The sequence below is a fragment of the Neocloeon triangulifer genome, unplaced genomic scaffold (genome assembly GCF_031216515.1).
Source record: "Neocloeon triangulifer isolate White Clay Creek 2 clone unplaced genomic scaffold, ASM3121651v1 ptg000006l, whole genome shotgun sequence".
NCBI classification, from domain to species: domain Eukaryota; kingdom Metazoa; phylum Arthropoda; class Insecta; order Ephemeroptera; family Baetidae; genus Neocloeon; species Neocloeon triangulifer.
In genome coordinates, this window is record NW_026775549.1 from 4,316,002 (window position 1) to 4,330,481 (window position 14,480).

Here is a 14,480-nt window from a genome sequence, read left to right on the forward strand (position 1 = left end):
AAAAAAAAATCTAGCAAGAATTAATAAATAAATAAATAATCAGAGTATTTAAGTTTAAAAATTTGGTTTTTTATAATAATTTGCAGCATAAGGCACTCCTTAAAATATAGCTTTTATATTCGAGTTTTCACTTCAAACGAATGAAGTATCAGTAAGACTGTTCACCACACTGATCACAGGAGTTTTGAAGTCCAGCGGCAGGACTAAGGCCACGAGTGGCGCGGCGGCAACTTCGAGGGCAAGATAGAGCCAGTAGGGCAAAGGTCGGGTCGACCAGAGGCCAGGAATGAGCCAAAGGCCCCTGCGAGTGGCGTCGCGAACGTGGTGTGTGGCGAAGGCGAGCAGCCACTGGCAGGGCAGAAGCCGCATCCCAGGGTAGAAAACGGCGCACACCGTCAGGGCGGCCAGCGCCAGGACGCACAGTCCTGTGCAGTGGAGAGGAGGGCGGTGGGGCAGACGCACCACGTCCTGCAAATTCACCAACAAGACCCAAAATGGTCAATTTCTTTCAGAAAACTGATGGATGGAGATGACAAACAGCAAAAACCAAAAAGAAATAAAGGTGTGTAAAGCAGAGTGTTGAAATGAGGAATTAATCAGAAAACAAAACCTGGAGAGTACGAAACTGTGCAAAATACATAGACACCAAAATAAATGATGATGCAATTTTAAAACAAATGAAGCCAAAAACACATAAATTTTGCAGAAAATAATAAAAATAAAAAATTGAAAATATTCAAGGTTAAACTAGTTTTTTTTTCATTTTGTTAATTTTTGTGCAACTACAAATTTAAAGAAGAAGATAACCAAAAAAAGTTACAAATAACTTGCATGTGAAATTGCTTAAAAATATGTAGCTGCTTGATCTATAAAATTGTTGCAGCAAGTAGAACTCAAATTTAATGTTCATTTATATATAAATCATTATTTTTTTTCTTTTTTAAATACATTTTGTAGCAATGAAACGATGATGCCTTACACAAACACAATTTAGAAATTCTTAGGGCATAGAAGATCTAATTAGTGGCAGTGCTCGTGATGACAAAACGATTAAAGCAAGAAAAAATAATTATGAAAAATATTTCATAAATTAACATTCAAAATGTACTTACGTGAATATTAAGAGATCCAGCAGCCACGAAGTGGTCCAGATCGATTGCAGAAGCGATAAAGGCCACCCAGATGGACTGCAGAATTCGTGATGAAGCGGGCAGCAAGGGCCACTGGATGCCAATGAGCAGCCACCACGAGAGACCGCCGACCGCACCATGGGTCACATTGTCTGCAAGGGCTCGCAAAAGTGCCCATTTGCTGGACTGAAGCACTGACAGTCGGCAAATTTGGTCCCCGGCGACGCAAATAAGCACTAGAAGAATAGATCCGAGCACCAAAGACAAGAAGTGCATCGTTTTCGTGCGACTTCGTATCACGTCATAATTCCTTCGTACCGCAATAAAACAGGAATCAACCAAACACAACAAAAACAAACTGGCGCACGCACACACACGTCTTTTGCTACTTTTTGTTGTTGTTGTTGTTGTATTTTGATTTAATTGGCTATAGTTAATACCATTTAGCCAGGTCTTATTTATGTTGGTTTAATTTTTACTAGTTGTATTTACATTTAGGAAAGATGACCTGAAACAGGGCATGCAATGCAAAATAGATTTGTCTATTATTTGTTAAGAGGATTGTAGACAGATTGATAGAGGAGTTAAGATGGAGCTGTTTAAGGCAGCTCATCAGATTTTTTCTTGCAGGAGCTAGTCGAGGACATGCAAGCAAAAGGTGCTCTAGCGAACAGGGGTCGTGGGAACAGACACATGCTGATGAGTGTGCTATTTTCCATGCAAAGAGCCTATCAGGGGTTGGTACTTTTTGTTCTTGCGCGATTCGCGATTTGGCAGAAAAGGGGGGCGTGCAAGACATAGGATTAGCGAACAGGGTGGTATGGAAAGGATCTAAAAAGACTCAGAAACTTTTACAAATCATTTTAAATAATTAAATTAATAAACTAGTTACATACTTTTTTTTATCATTTTCTCTAGCAAAAATTTAATTTTGTTAATTTTAAACACTTGCATCTATTTTTCTAACGTAAATTTTATATAATAGCAATCATATTTATTAAAGGTCGCAGTAAACTACAACTGTTGTACAGAAATAAATAAAAATTAATTATTTTGATTTTGTTGTACTGTGGCTGTGCTTGAATTACTCAACAAACGTATGATCTAATGATATTTATAGAGCTAGAAAACTTATATAGACTCTTTCAATTGAATTTTATGATTGCAGAGGCGCAGACATCATCGATCCGAGATTCAACAAGAGAAGTTCGAAAGGTCATCTCAATAAGTTTTGCTTGAACTTCCACTATTCATCGGGCCCGCGGTGTTATTATTCAGGGCACCTAATGCTAAAGTCAAGTCTCTTGCGGTCGGTGCTTCTAGGAATTCCGATCGGAGTGACCTTTTTCGACTCCATCGGATACGTGGCCCGGGTCGAAGGTGTGTCTATGCAGCCGACCTTTAACCCTGACACAGAAGGATCTTCAGACTTTGTCTATTTGGACAGACTGCCGCTTCGCAACTACAGCATCGAACGAGGAGACGTCGTGTCGCTCATTTCGCCCAAGAACCCCCGAGACGTGCTGATCAAACGCGTCGTCGCTCTCGAAGGAGACCTCGTCGTCACCAAGCGCTACAAGAAACCTCTTCTCCGAGTGCCAAAGGGACACTGCTGGGTCGAGGGTGACAACTCCGGCCGCTCTTTGGACTCGAACGAATTTGGGCCAGTTTCCCTAGGACTTTTGACCGCAAAGTGCACTTTCATTGTGTGGCCACTGTCTCGGTTTAAGCACCTCTCTGCAGGAGAAGTGCCCAAAGCAATTTATTCAGCCTATTAAAATAGTAAAAAATGAGGGCTGTTTGTTTCAATGAGAGAAGGGAGTTGGAAATCCAAGGTAAAACAAAAATTTAGGGAAATAAAAGTAACGTTAAATTAACTGATTTTATTATAGGACCTGTTTTGAAAAATGCTATGGCCTTCGGAGACGTTGATGGCGATGGCGAACTGGAATTAGTTGTTGGAAATGAAAGTGGAGAACTGGCTATTTTCAAGGACTCGTTTCACAGCGTCAAACCTTGGTTTCAAAGCTCGGGCTTCAAGATGATCAGCGCTGTTGGAATCGGTGGACTCATCGAACCAGACAAGAACACAGTAGTTGTCGTTTCAGGTGACGGATGGTGCCACATTTTGCTCCCAGGGCCAGCACCGTCCTGTCCTTCAGATGTTCCACTAGGCTGCGACAATAACATGCACGTGGCTCATATCCAATGCATACCTCCAAATACCCATGTACATTTTAATTTTTATTTTAATGTTTATATTTATTCACGACTTTACTTTTTTTGCAGTGTTTGTTCATGGGTGACATTGATGGTGACGGCCAAGTGGAACTTGTTGTTGGTCTCACCGATAGAGTCGTTCGATCCTATCGCTGGCAACCTGACCCACCACCTGCTTTGCCTGGCGAAGGGAGACTTGTTAGCCTCAACAAGTGGGAAGCAGCAAATCAGGTCATTTCAAACACTTGTTTTTTTTTTTTTTAATTTTGTAATTAACAACAAATTAATCTATAGGTTGGCAGCGTTAGCTTAGGACGAGAGATGGGAGGTCAGCCATCGGTTCTTGTGTCTCAACCTGGTGGAACTCTTTTGAAAATTATGTGCACAACAAATCAATACGCTGTTCAGGAAAATTCACTGGACGAGTAATTAAATTTTGTCTTGTTAATTATTTTCACAATTCTCAATGTTAATTATTTTCTGACAGGGCACCTCCTACGTCAAAGATTGATTACTGCCCTCTTTCATCGTCTCGCATGAGGAGCCCAAACGTGTCTACTGAAATTGTTGGCTCAATTCGAACAGGCTGTGAAAATGATGAGAAAGGATCCCCGTACACTGTGGCAACAACAGATGGAACCCTAATGTTGGTCCAAGATGAAAATATTTTATGGTTTGTTACTTAATTTTTTTTTTATCAAAATCTTTTCATTGGAAGAAAAAATTACAGGTCGATTCAGCTACACAGGCAACTATTTTCTTTGACCAAATTGGATATCACTGGAGATGGGAAGGATGAGATCGTTGTTTGCTCTTGGGATGGCCAAACATATATTTTGGGTAAAATACTTATAACACTAAAAGTGCTGAAAGTTAATTTGCCTATTTTTAGGTCAAGATCAAATTTCTGTTCGCTTTCAATTTGAAGAAAGCGTTTCCTCGTTTTGTGCTGGTCGCTACGGAAGTGGACCCTTGCCTTGCTTTGCATACTCTACGTTTAATGATAAAATAATTTTATTCCCAAATATAAAGATCCCCAATCTTCGAATCAGGACTCTAGACACCTACATGAGTGAGAGATTCCCGAATATGAGTAAAGAAGAGAGACGATTACTTGTGCAAAAATGTTTATACAGCACAAAGATCAATTAGTTGAAAATTTCTTTTAACAAAAATAAATATGTGCTCGGAATGTGAATTTTGTGATAAATAGACAATTTATTGAGTAAAACGTAGAGATTTGAACATAATAAATATATCTACTTTGCCTTATTCGCTGGTTTTGGTTTGTTGACTTTCCCAATGCTTGGCTTAGCCTCATCCCATGGACCGGAAATATTTTCTTTGTATTTCTGCCATCTAACAATTAAGTAGGGAATGGCTATATTTAGAATGAAAAGCCCCACAGTGTAAAGTACAAAAGCAGTAATGGACAAGTAAAATAGTCCAGTTAAAGCGACAAGATCAAAAAATGTCGCAACAGCATTTGACCTCCCAAATTCTGACATCAGTGGAGGTAAAAGAGCAAAACAGGAAACTGCAACTGTAAGCAAAACAAACACATCAAAAGAGGAACTCAATCTTGAAGCTAAACAAAGTGAGCCAAAAAGGGCCGAGTTAAAAGACAGAGCTTTTGACACAGTTGTCGAAAATGAGTCGTAGTCATAAAACATGAGATGAGCGAGCATCATTAAGACGGACGTCACGTAAATAGTGTCTGTACTTATGGTTTCTGTCAAAGTTTTCAATATTGGAGACACCAGAGTAACAATGAAAATGTACGTCAGCGCTAGCACAAAATCTTGAAAAATGGATCTAGTTTTGTACTTGGCCACATACATAATGTAGCCCACTAATGTGAAGAAGGAAACAAACAGGAGCAGAATGAGAGGGTCAGTCAAATGGTCCTGCAGCACTATAAAAACTTCTCCGACAATAACCACTACGGATATTTCTCTTGATAGCAATCGGGCGCCACTGACAGCATCACTGAAATTCAGTATGCGAAGGTTCACGTTCTTCTTTAATTCATACAAGAATGTTGTGTCGGTGTAGTTATCAGGCAGTCCTTGGTTTTCATATAAAACTCTTCTCCAGGTGACTGGTTCTGGTCGGTAAATCTGCTTGTGCTCCGAGTTTTCCATCATTTCCTATGTAAAATCCGGTTTTAGTTATAAATTGATCCAATTTATTAACTTAACACATAATCATAAAGTAGAACAATTAAAAAATGGTCATATAAAATAAGCTTTTTTTCTATGTAATATATTATATCATTTATATTTTCATATGAAAATAATTTTGTTCTGCTCATTGATAATTACAGAAGATTTAATTCTGCCTCTTTGAAAATTCAGTTTTTCTTACCATTTTTTCGAGTATAGATTATGAAGAACGATTATGTTATTTGGAATATATTAAAAAGTGCCGTTAGACCTTGCTAACAGGGGAATAATTAATTTATAAAATAAGCAAATTTTGCTATGATCATGATCCTCATTAGTTCAATGTTTACATTTTCATAAATCCTCAAATTTGCCGCTTTATTTGAACCAATCGTCACTCTTAATCGATGGCGCCTTGCGCTGCGGCCAAAGTGGAAAACCCAGAATAAACGTCACATCCGCTGCTTGTGTGTCTTCACAACCCGGCTCGCAAAGTACACGCTGCTCTGAGCCGACGGATCCGTCGGCATCGGGGCTTTTTTCGGCAGGAAAGCTGCTGAAACACAACTTTCCATAGTCTAGAGAGTTCTCTCCTTTCAATCACATCATGCGCGCGAAGGTGAGTTTCGTTTTTCTACAATTTTCGTTGATTCTAAAAACTCGTACATTGGTGTTTGGTTTTGAGCGTATTTGTCCATGTGTCCGCGAAATATAATGTTCACCTTCGTTGGTTCCAGTGGAGAAAGAAGAGGATGCGTAGGCTGAAGCGCAAGAGGAGGAAGATGAGGGCAAGGTCGAAGTAATTGGTAAGCACGATTTTTTTACAAAAATTTCTGAATGCGCTAAACATGGTCGCGACCTAGACCAGCAGGCTCGAGCACATTTTTGCGCTTTGTCTCATTTTTGCGTTTACCTTTTTATACAAATTGCAACTAATTTTCTCAACATCCATTTATTTCACCGACGTGTTTAACTATTCGGATTGCTTAACGCCGATTTATCTAATTTTGAGTAAAAATTTTAAATGATGAATATTTTTTTTTAATTAATTACCTATAATATAAATGCACAATAATTTGATTAAAGTCTACTCGTTTCTAGCTTAAATAAAAGTAATTTTTTAAATTACGGTGTTACAGATTCGCCTCATGCACTCCGCTGACTTCGGTACACGTTGAAAGAACAATCTGGCGTCTTCGTGCAACCGCTACATAATGAATTATGTTATCCACACTTTTATTAATAAAAGCCACAGCCAATTCCAGATATTTCTCAACTATTAATTTCTTGAATTTCCAAATAATCTAGACTTAACTTACATATTTGATCTAGGAATGAAAAAAAAGATATAACTTTGGTGATCAATAAATTACTTTTATTTTACAACAGTAGTTCAACAAATTGCTTGTATACTGAGGGTATTTACCGTATTTACAATTTATAGCAAAATAAAGACACTACTCGTGCGAAATTCAATACGCTGCAGCTATTCCTTTGGGAAGGTTAATTGTTTGGCGTCTGGTCTGCTGTCTACAGGATTATTGTTCGCGGGTGGGAAACGGAGGTTGCGGGCTCCTCGAGGGCTATTGCCACCTGAGGCTGGACTTTCCAACTGCTCCCTGTCTAGGCGCAAATCACCAGTGCCAGTTCGGTCAGCTGCACAACATGCAAAGCAAAATGAGAAGAATGGTTAGCACGATTTATTGATTCAAATGAAAAATGAACTTCATGCATTTCTTTTTTTAATCAATCACCTTCTTTCTACGAAAATCTAAAAAAAAATGACTATTTTATGTGAGCAAAAAGCAATTTTATAATAATTATAGAAGAGAGATTTTTAATTCCGAAACTGGGCTGGGAACCTGAAACCGGACTCGCTGGCAGCACTTTTTTGGTTTGCATTATTCCCTGGACGTGAGGAACCTGCGAAGAGGACCCTGCTCGGTCTTCGGTAAACGTCGAACAGTTCCCAATTCATTTGCGGGGAGGGCGTTTGGGAGGTTAATGGGCCCGTTTTGTGAGCAATGGGATAATCCGGTGAGTAGTCGGGGTGTTGCTTGCCAAGACCTGCCAATGGCTCGACCTTGTCGTCGATGGGGTAGTCGTCAGAGAAATCAGGGTTGGGGTCATTTGAATAGTCTGAATAATCATTTTCCTTGTGGAAATGGTGGTGAACGGTCACTGAAGGGCGAGGGGTTGTGAAAGCAGCAGGTGCGGGGGTGGCCTGACTGTAAAAGGTGGAAGGGGTGGGTTTGGCGGTGTTTTTGATCAAATTGAATGAGCTAGGTGGAGCGGGAAAAGCTTTCGGAGAACGATTCACCGATGCCTCGGGGAAGATGAAATTATTATTTTTATTGGATGGAGAAGAAGAAGAGGCGCCGAAACCGTTAGTTGCGGGTAAATTTAAGCTAAAGCGGGTGGGTGCGTCAGGGTTGTGTAAGTCAAACCGAATTGCTTTCGGATCACGTGTAAGTCGAGAATGCTGCGCGTTATCCAAATTAGGTTCAGCCTCGATCGGACGCTCACCAATCAAAGGGTTGTCGTTGATGATGCGGGGGTTCACGGAGTTGCTCTCTGTTCCTTCGGACTCGCGCTGCTCCTTCTGATCGGATTGATCGGTAATTTTTTTCTGCAAAAGAAGAGAAAATTGCTAAAGTGTGAAAATTGATAACTTTTTGTTTTATAAAGAAAGTCTAGAAGTTCTTAATTAATAAGATTTCATAATGCCTCTTCAGCCTTTTAACTATTTTTAATGTAAATTTTTGTTAGTAGATTTTGAAGTATTTATAAGGAAAACTCGATTTAATCTCTTAAATCTCCCCCTTTGATTTGACAATTAATATAAACGGTAATTTTAACAAAATTCCATTGCTTAAGCTAAAAAAAACTTTTTGGTAAAAATATTGTAGTAATGCAGTCAAACGAACTCATTTCAAGACTGCATTGTGTTTTCTTAAAAATGAATTAAATACATTGTCTTGATTGATTTTTTATGATTGTGAGGTATTTTTTAAGTAAAAACTTTTGATATTTATACTTTGTAAAGTATAAACGCACGACGAATTAAAACGACTAATTTTATTCTTTTGCAACTGCGTGTTGACCTGCATTTCAAGTGAGCGCGTAGGTTGTGTAGTAAGGCCTACGCGCGGCTTCGCGGATTTTACTTTCTTTTGGCGTGGGTTAGAGGAAAAAGCGCAAGTGACTCTGCTCAAAAGTTGTATAAATTCGCCAAATGACCTCGATAGCTTTTTTAGAAAAAATTTCAGACGAGTTTTTTATTACAAATTTTAACTCACCCCTTTCCTGTTGTAGTAGGGCCTCTTGGTGGGGTAGTAGCCTTCGGTCGAGGTTGGTGGCTCGAAAAGCCTGAAGAATCCACCGTTGTGGTTGTTGAGGTAGTCAACCAGTCGGTCAGGGTCACGAGGGCAGTTGGGGAACGAACGGTAGCAACGGTAAGGGTCGCGCATCGTGGCACCCAAGAGGGCGGCTCGGCCGAACGTGAACATCGGTGAAGCGGCCGGAGACGCCGTCATCGCGCCCAGCAAGCTATAAATTTTATTAGGATCAATTATTTTATAAAAAACCGTTTATTCACGCCAATTTGGAATACTTACTCGGCGAGTCCCTGAAGCCCGCTGAGGTCAAAGAACCCTCCTCCGCTGCCTCGGTAGCCGGAACCCGGTCTGCCCCCAGCCGAAAGTTCGCAAAGCATGCGGGCCACGCACTGCTTGTCGTCGTACTTGGCGATCGAATCGATGGCGTTTGTGAAACTGGCCATGGGGTTCACGCCGCCGAATCTGTGGGTGAAGAATTGAAAATTAATTTATTTATAACTTTCACTAAATTTTAAAGCCACGTACCAGCAGAAAATGAATTTTAAATAATAAGTTCTAATGAAAGTGAAATGAGGTAAAAATTGTTTTTATTTATGTCACCCTGCTGCGAAACGGAAATTGACATTTCTTGTCTGACAGCGGCATGCATGTTCTCGCAAATACAGCGACTGGGAAATTTTCTCGCACTGCTCATATTTGGACACACAACTACTTGCGTTTGCGGGGAAAATTTTAATAATTATCCTTACTCTCTTACTTATCCTTTTACTTCTGCGCGCTCATCAAAGTAAATTTCCAATTTGCAAAAATTAAGCAAATGTCAGTTGAGCTTCTTGTTCGCGTGATAATTATTCCAAGCGCGCCTCTAGCATTGTTTATATGGCAGTGTGAGAACCCGTTACTGTTGCTATATTTAAAAATATTGTACGTGTAGATTGATTGGAAGGAAACCAGTCTAGAGAAACCAGTAGACGAAAGAAGTTCGCTTTTAATAACCTCGTCACCAAGAATTTGCTGATCCAGAGAAGGTAAATTCACATTAGTGTAGTACAAATATGACGAGAGTAGTGACTTATGAAACAACTTGTTTCTCAGAACAAAATTTTTAGCTCCAAAGTAATTTTACATTTAAAGATGTAGTATGAACCACAGTGGTGAAGTGGCGATTTGAGAAAGAGGTTGAGACACTGAAAAAAAGTGTATTTGAATTGATTATTACAAACGAGACCAAGTTCTGGCGCTGGGATTTTGCACTTTTGACTGGTCGTGAACTCGCAATTGGGTGACGTTTGCATTACTTTCTTTTTGCCCAACATTTGTGACATCATTGTAGGTACTGCAAATTATCATCTTGTCATATTAAATAAAATTCCATATTAAAACTTATATTAATTAAGAAGTAATTACTTGTAAATTTTTCACATATTATGCAATAAATAAAATAAAAACCTATATAAAATTAAAATATCAAAATAATTGCAAACCTACAAAATCTATTTAATTATAAATAAATAAAATCATATTTTTAAGTGAATAATTTTAAAATAGATCGTAATTTTGTTCAACAACGGAAAAAAGAAAATCAGTTTTACCCTGCTGCGCCCTGCTGATTGTATCCAGGTGGAGGATACTGAGGTCGGTACCCTGGAGGCGGGGGTGGAGGAGTCGGTCTATAGGGTCTTGGGTAAGGCCTGTTGGTCTGATAGGGACCCTGTCTATTTTCGTCGTAGGGATCCCTGTTTCCTCCTTCGTAAGGTGGCCTGCCATCGTAAGGGTCTCTGTTTCCACCTTCGAAAGGTGGCCTACCGTCGTAGGGGCCGTCGCCATAGTAGGGCGGTCTGTCAAAGGGTGGTCGTCCGCCGTAGACGGGTGGCCTGTCCAGAGGCCCCTCGTTGTAATCGGGCCTGTCGTACAGTTGGGGGTCAACAATTGATCCTGTTGGGAACTGTCGTCCCTGTTCACCCTGCGCCGCGGCCGCCAAAAAGATCAACACCAAAACTGCATTCGACTGCATCGCGCGTGACAAATAACTCGTGTTTCGCTCAGAGAATGATCCGAGACTGAGCACCGTTGTTTTCTCCCGGCAGGTCAACCAGCGTTGGGCACATCTCACTTTCATTTATTAGCCATATAGACTCCTATATCGGCGGTGAGAGTGGTGCACGCCAGGTGAGTGGGGTCCCGGCGAGTGTGTCAGAAGTGTGGGCACAAAAGTAATGCGGATAAATGGAGAAATCCCGAGCAACCTACACCCTAAGTGGCGCCCGCGCCCAAATTCACTAATTTAATATTTATTCCGTTATATTCAACAAATTTTATAACTAAATGACTAAATTTTATAAAAAATATAAAAAAATAATTTATTTATATTCTTAATTATTTTCCTAAAAATAAAAGATCTGATTTTTTTAGTGTTTTGACGTATTTTCAAATTTCTTTTACAATTTACAATGGTTACAAGGTTACAATTTTCATAGCAACCTAATACGAACTTTATTGTTCATTTTATTAGTATTATATTAAGTTGTACTATTTTTCACCTTTTACCCACCTTCCATATAACCTTGCATATAATTTATAAACAGACATTATGAATCTTTGATCTTTTCCAACAAATTGTTACGCAAAATAATAGTCGCACCGCGCCTCTTCTGCATTTACTTTGAAATTAAAAATATGCTTACTCTTCGCATATTTCTCAAGCTTACATCGCCGCCCACAGACTGCAGAGCGCCTGGATTTGTAATCGTAGTATTATTTTATGGTGTTTTTCATCAATGCTTAGGTCAAAAGTGTCACTTGCGAGCGCTTGCGTGTGACCAACTTTATATCTCACTGGTAACGTGATATATTATTGCCAGTTATCAAAAACAAACTGGGAGCCGAAGGTTTAATTTGATTTTAACTATACACACTGCTTTACTTTTGAGCGTTAAATATTACCATTATTATCTGTCTTATCTAACGACAGAGTTCTTTGATCCGAAAATACGATAAGCTCTTCGTCGTTGAAACTTTGTTCATCTCTGACCGAAAGGTAAAATGGAGCAGTTCAAGGGATCGCTATGGAAGCGTCCTCCGCCCAGGGACACGTCGGGCAAGGGCGCCGACACGTGGATGGCGCTGCGAAGAAATGTCGAGGGCGCCGAGGGATTGTGGCGCATTCACGACAAGCTCTACGACTTTTCGAAATTCATTGCTGGGCATCCAGGGGGCGAAGAGTGGCTCAGAGTTACCCAGGTACATATGAAAAGAAAATGTTTGGTAGATTTTATTAATTTTTCTCTGTGGTAACCCATTATAAAATTTTTTTATTAAGCGCTCGATTTTATCAGGGCACCGACATTACTGAAGCTTTCGAGACCCACCACATTTCACCTATGCCCAGCAGGATGCTAAAGCGATTTGAAGTGCGAGAGGCGAAAACAGAAAGGTCTAGAAAATAACAAAAACTCGTTAACACAAATTACTCATCAGCAAAATTTAAATTATTTATAAACAATCATTACTAGTCACACAGTTCCGTCTGTGGCGTTTGTATAGTTTTTCGGGAAATTCCTGTAATTTAATTTTAATGAGCTTTTACGTTTATAGATTACCTCCTTACACTTTCAAACCAGGCGGTTTTTATGCAACCCTGCGAGGCCGAGTGTATGGCGTGTTGCCTGAACCTGAAATGCGAGGCATCAGCGTTCAGACGCGACTTTTGGCAGACGTTGTCGCCTTTTTCCTCTTCACATTTGCAATCTTAACAGCCTCTTACCAGAGTTTTTACCTCGCCCTAGTTGGTGGAACATTGCTTGCAATGCTGACAGGTTGAATTGAATTATTTAATTAAAAATACCATATCAAATTAAATATTCATGTATTTCACGTATACAGTTTAAATGCATTTTATTTCAAATGTGAAATAAATTAGAGAATATAATTTTCAGTGGCGTCACACAATTTCTTCCATCTGAGAGATAACTGGCGCCGGTATTATTTTGACCTGAGTACTATGGCTTCATCTGACTGGATGATTTCCCACGCAATGAGTCACCACTTATATCCCAACAGTCTATACGACCTCGAGGTGCAATTATCTTGATTTTACGGTCACTTTTTTTTATTTTAACATGGATTTCTTATTTACGACTTACAGGTATCTATGTTTGAGCCCGCGTTTGTACGGTGGCTGCCTGAGAAAAAATCACTGTTTGTAAAAATCTTCCCTTGGATCGGGAGCGCATTTTTGTACGTAGTACTTTTCCCCTCGGAGCCATTGAGACGGGCATTATTGAAGGGGTTCAGAAAAACAGACCTCATTCCACTTATTATTCCACTTGTCATGTTGCGGTACGCGCCCGAAGGTCATATTATATCCACTTTATTACTGTGGGTCACTATTGTGGTACGTTTTAATTCAGGTTAATCGAGTTAAAGCAACAAATCAATTAATTTTACACAGCTCTCTGGGAGTTTCGTCTTTGCCGTGGTGGGCATCAATGCGGCGCATCACCATCCAGAAATCTTTCACGACGGGGACACTCCTCGTGAAGACACAGACTGGGGCCTCGCAGCTTTGGACACGGTCCGAGATAGGCCTGGCATAAGTGGCGTAAGCGGACATCTCAAGAGCGATTCCGACGGAGCACTTAAAGTTGTAATCGACTCCACAAAAAGTGAGGATATCGCGTCTTTTGTAAAAGTGATGTTTAATTTTGGCCACCACTCGTTGCACCACCTTTTTCCCACCATCGATCACTGGCATTTGCCCAAGTTGTACCCAGTTTTGGAGCAAACCCTTAACGAGTTTGGAATTCCGTTCACAACTAAGTCGATCGCCAGCTTGGTGATTGGGCAATTCCAGCAAGCCAGCAGGTCCACACCAAATCCCCTTCCGCCAAAATCAATCAAAATTGCTCCAAGCAAAAATTAAAATTATTGCTTGACGGGTTTAATAAATAATTTTGCGTTTTATTTATCTGCCCGAAATAAAAACACGTTTGACGCAACATAAAAAATAGCACCGTATTATACATATTTCTTAATTTTAGGATTCCATATGATTTTGCAGTAGGAGAACTGAGTATGTTGTTGTTGCGCCTAATACCTGTAATATGCAGATAGATTATTTTTAATGCAATTCTAAAAGGAATTAAAGCAGAATAAAAATAGTTAAAAACAAAATTTATTACCCCGTATAAGATGCTGTTATCAAGAACAAAGACGTCAAGCACAAATACTTTGCATTTAACATGCACTAATAGCTCCTCAAAACTGGAAATCTGAAAGTATTATGAATTATTGATTAAAAAATAAGAGGTAGCATTTATTTTTAATTCAAACTAAAATATTTACAACGTTTTAAGGAGATTGCGCATTTTATTGGTGTAATAAATTATAACAAAAAAATACTTTATAAATAAGAGCTGAATAAATTTTAAACAAATACCTCTAAAAATGCCACATCTGCTTGCTTTGTAATTTTTGGATACTTCATCCTCAAAATTCGTCCCATTGTGGCAGTCTAAGAAGATAGAATTGATAAAATTTATTGATTAGTAATCAGAAAAAAACTAAATAGTTAAAATGCAAGGAATATTAATTTTTTCAAAGATTTTAAAAATATTTTGGCGTTTTTT

The 14,480-nt window shown here is 39.3% G+C and overlaps 6 protein-coding genes and 1 long non-coding RNA gene across 7 annotated transcripts; 4 read left to right on the forward strand and 3 right to left on the reverse strand.

Annotated features, from left to right (window-relative positions):
- Position 1: 1 nt before the first annotated feature.
- On the reverse strand, positions 2-1,922 carry LOC132194362 (transmembrane protein 267). The gene is made up of 2 exons (XM_059615590.1): positions 1,113-1,922; positions 2-468 (listed from the first exon to the last, which is right to left on the reverse strand). The coding sequence occupies exons 1-2, from the start codon at positions 1,404-1,406 to the stop codon at positions 133-135; spliced, it is 630 nt and encodes a 209-aa protein (XP_059471573.1). The 5' UTR covers positions 1,407-1,922; the 3' UTR covers positions 2-132.
- Positions 1,923-2,416: 494 nt separating this feature from the next.
- On the forward strand, positions 2,417-2,908 carry LOC132194429 (mitochondrial inner membrane protease subunit 2). Its single transcript, XM_059615683.1, has one exon. It carries the CDS (start codon positions 2,417-2,419, stop codon positions 2,906-2,908), a length of 492 nt encoding a protein of 163 aa, XP_059471666.1.
- On the forward strand, positions 2,786-4,616 carry LOC132194358 (KICSTOR complex protein ITFG2-like). The gene is made up of 7 exons (XM_059615585.1): positions 2,786-2,965; positions 3,023-3,360; positions 3,420-3,581; positions 3,645-3,775; positions 3,838-4,023; positions 4,081-4,190; positions 4,243-4,616. Exons 1-7 carry the CDS (start codon positions 2,920-2,922, stop codon positions 4,500-4,502), a joined length of 1,233 nt encoding a protein of 410 aa, XP_059471568.1. The 5' UTR covers positions 2,786-2,919; the 3' UTR covers positions 4,503-4,616.
- Positions 4,526-5,877, reverse strand: LOC132194360 (phosphatidylinositol N-acetylglucosaminyltransferase subunit C). The gene is made up of 2 exons (XM_059615588.1): positions 5,718-5,877; positions 4,526-5,500 (listed from the first exon to the last, which is right to left on the reverse strand). The coding sequence occupies exons 1-2, from the start codon at positions 5,718-5,720 to the stop codon at positions 4,610-4,612; spliced, it is 894 nt and encodes a 297-aa protein (XP_059471571.1). The 5' UTR covers positions 5,721-5,877; the 3' UTR covers positions 4,526-4,609.
- Positions 5,878-5,969: 92 nt separating this feature from the next.
- LOC132194363 (uncharacterized) lies at positions 5,970-6,783 on the forward strand. Its single transcript, XR_009441537.1, has 3 exons — positions 5,970-6,134; positions 6,253-6,321; positions 6,655-6,783. It is a non-coding gene; the product is annotated as an uncharacterized LOC132194363 (long non-coding RNA).
- A 91-nt stretch (positions 6,784-6,874) lies between these two features.
- Positions 6,875-11,069, reverse strand: LOC132194359 (uncharacterized). Its single transcript, XM_059615587.1, has 5 exons — positions 10,446-11,069; positions 9,133-9,315; positions 8,815-9,064; positions 8,042-8,144; positions 6,875-7,171 (listed from the first exon to the last, which is right to left on the reverse strand). The coding sequence occupies exons 1-5, from the start codon at positions 10,970-10,972 to the stop codon at positions 7,002-7,004; spliced, it is 1,233 nt and encodes a 410-aa protein (XP_059471570.1). The 5' UTR covers positions 10,973-11,069; the 3' UTR covers positions 6,875-7,001.
- Positions 11,070-11,542: 473 nt separating this feature from the next.
- LOC132194356 (cytochrome b5-related protein-like) lies at positions 11,543-14,137 on the forward strand. The gene is made up of 7 exons (XM_059615583.1): positions 11,543-11,691; positions 11,891-12,093; positions 12,189-12,286; positions 12,448-12,668; positions 12,789-12,928; positions 12,998-13,246; positions 13,304-14,137. The coding sequence occupies exons 2-7, from the start codon at positions 11,896-11,898 to the stop codon at positions 13,772-13,774; spliced, it is 1,377 nt and encodes a 458-aa protein (XP_059471566.1). The 5' UTR covers positions 11,543-11,691; positions 11,891-11,895; the 3' UTR covers positions 13,775-14,137.
- Positions 14,138-14,480: the final 343 nt, after the last annotated feature.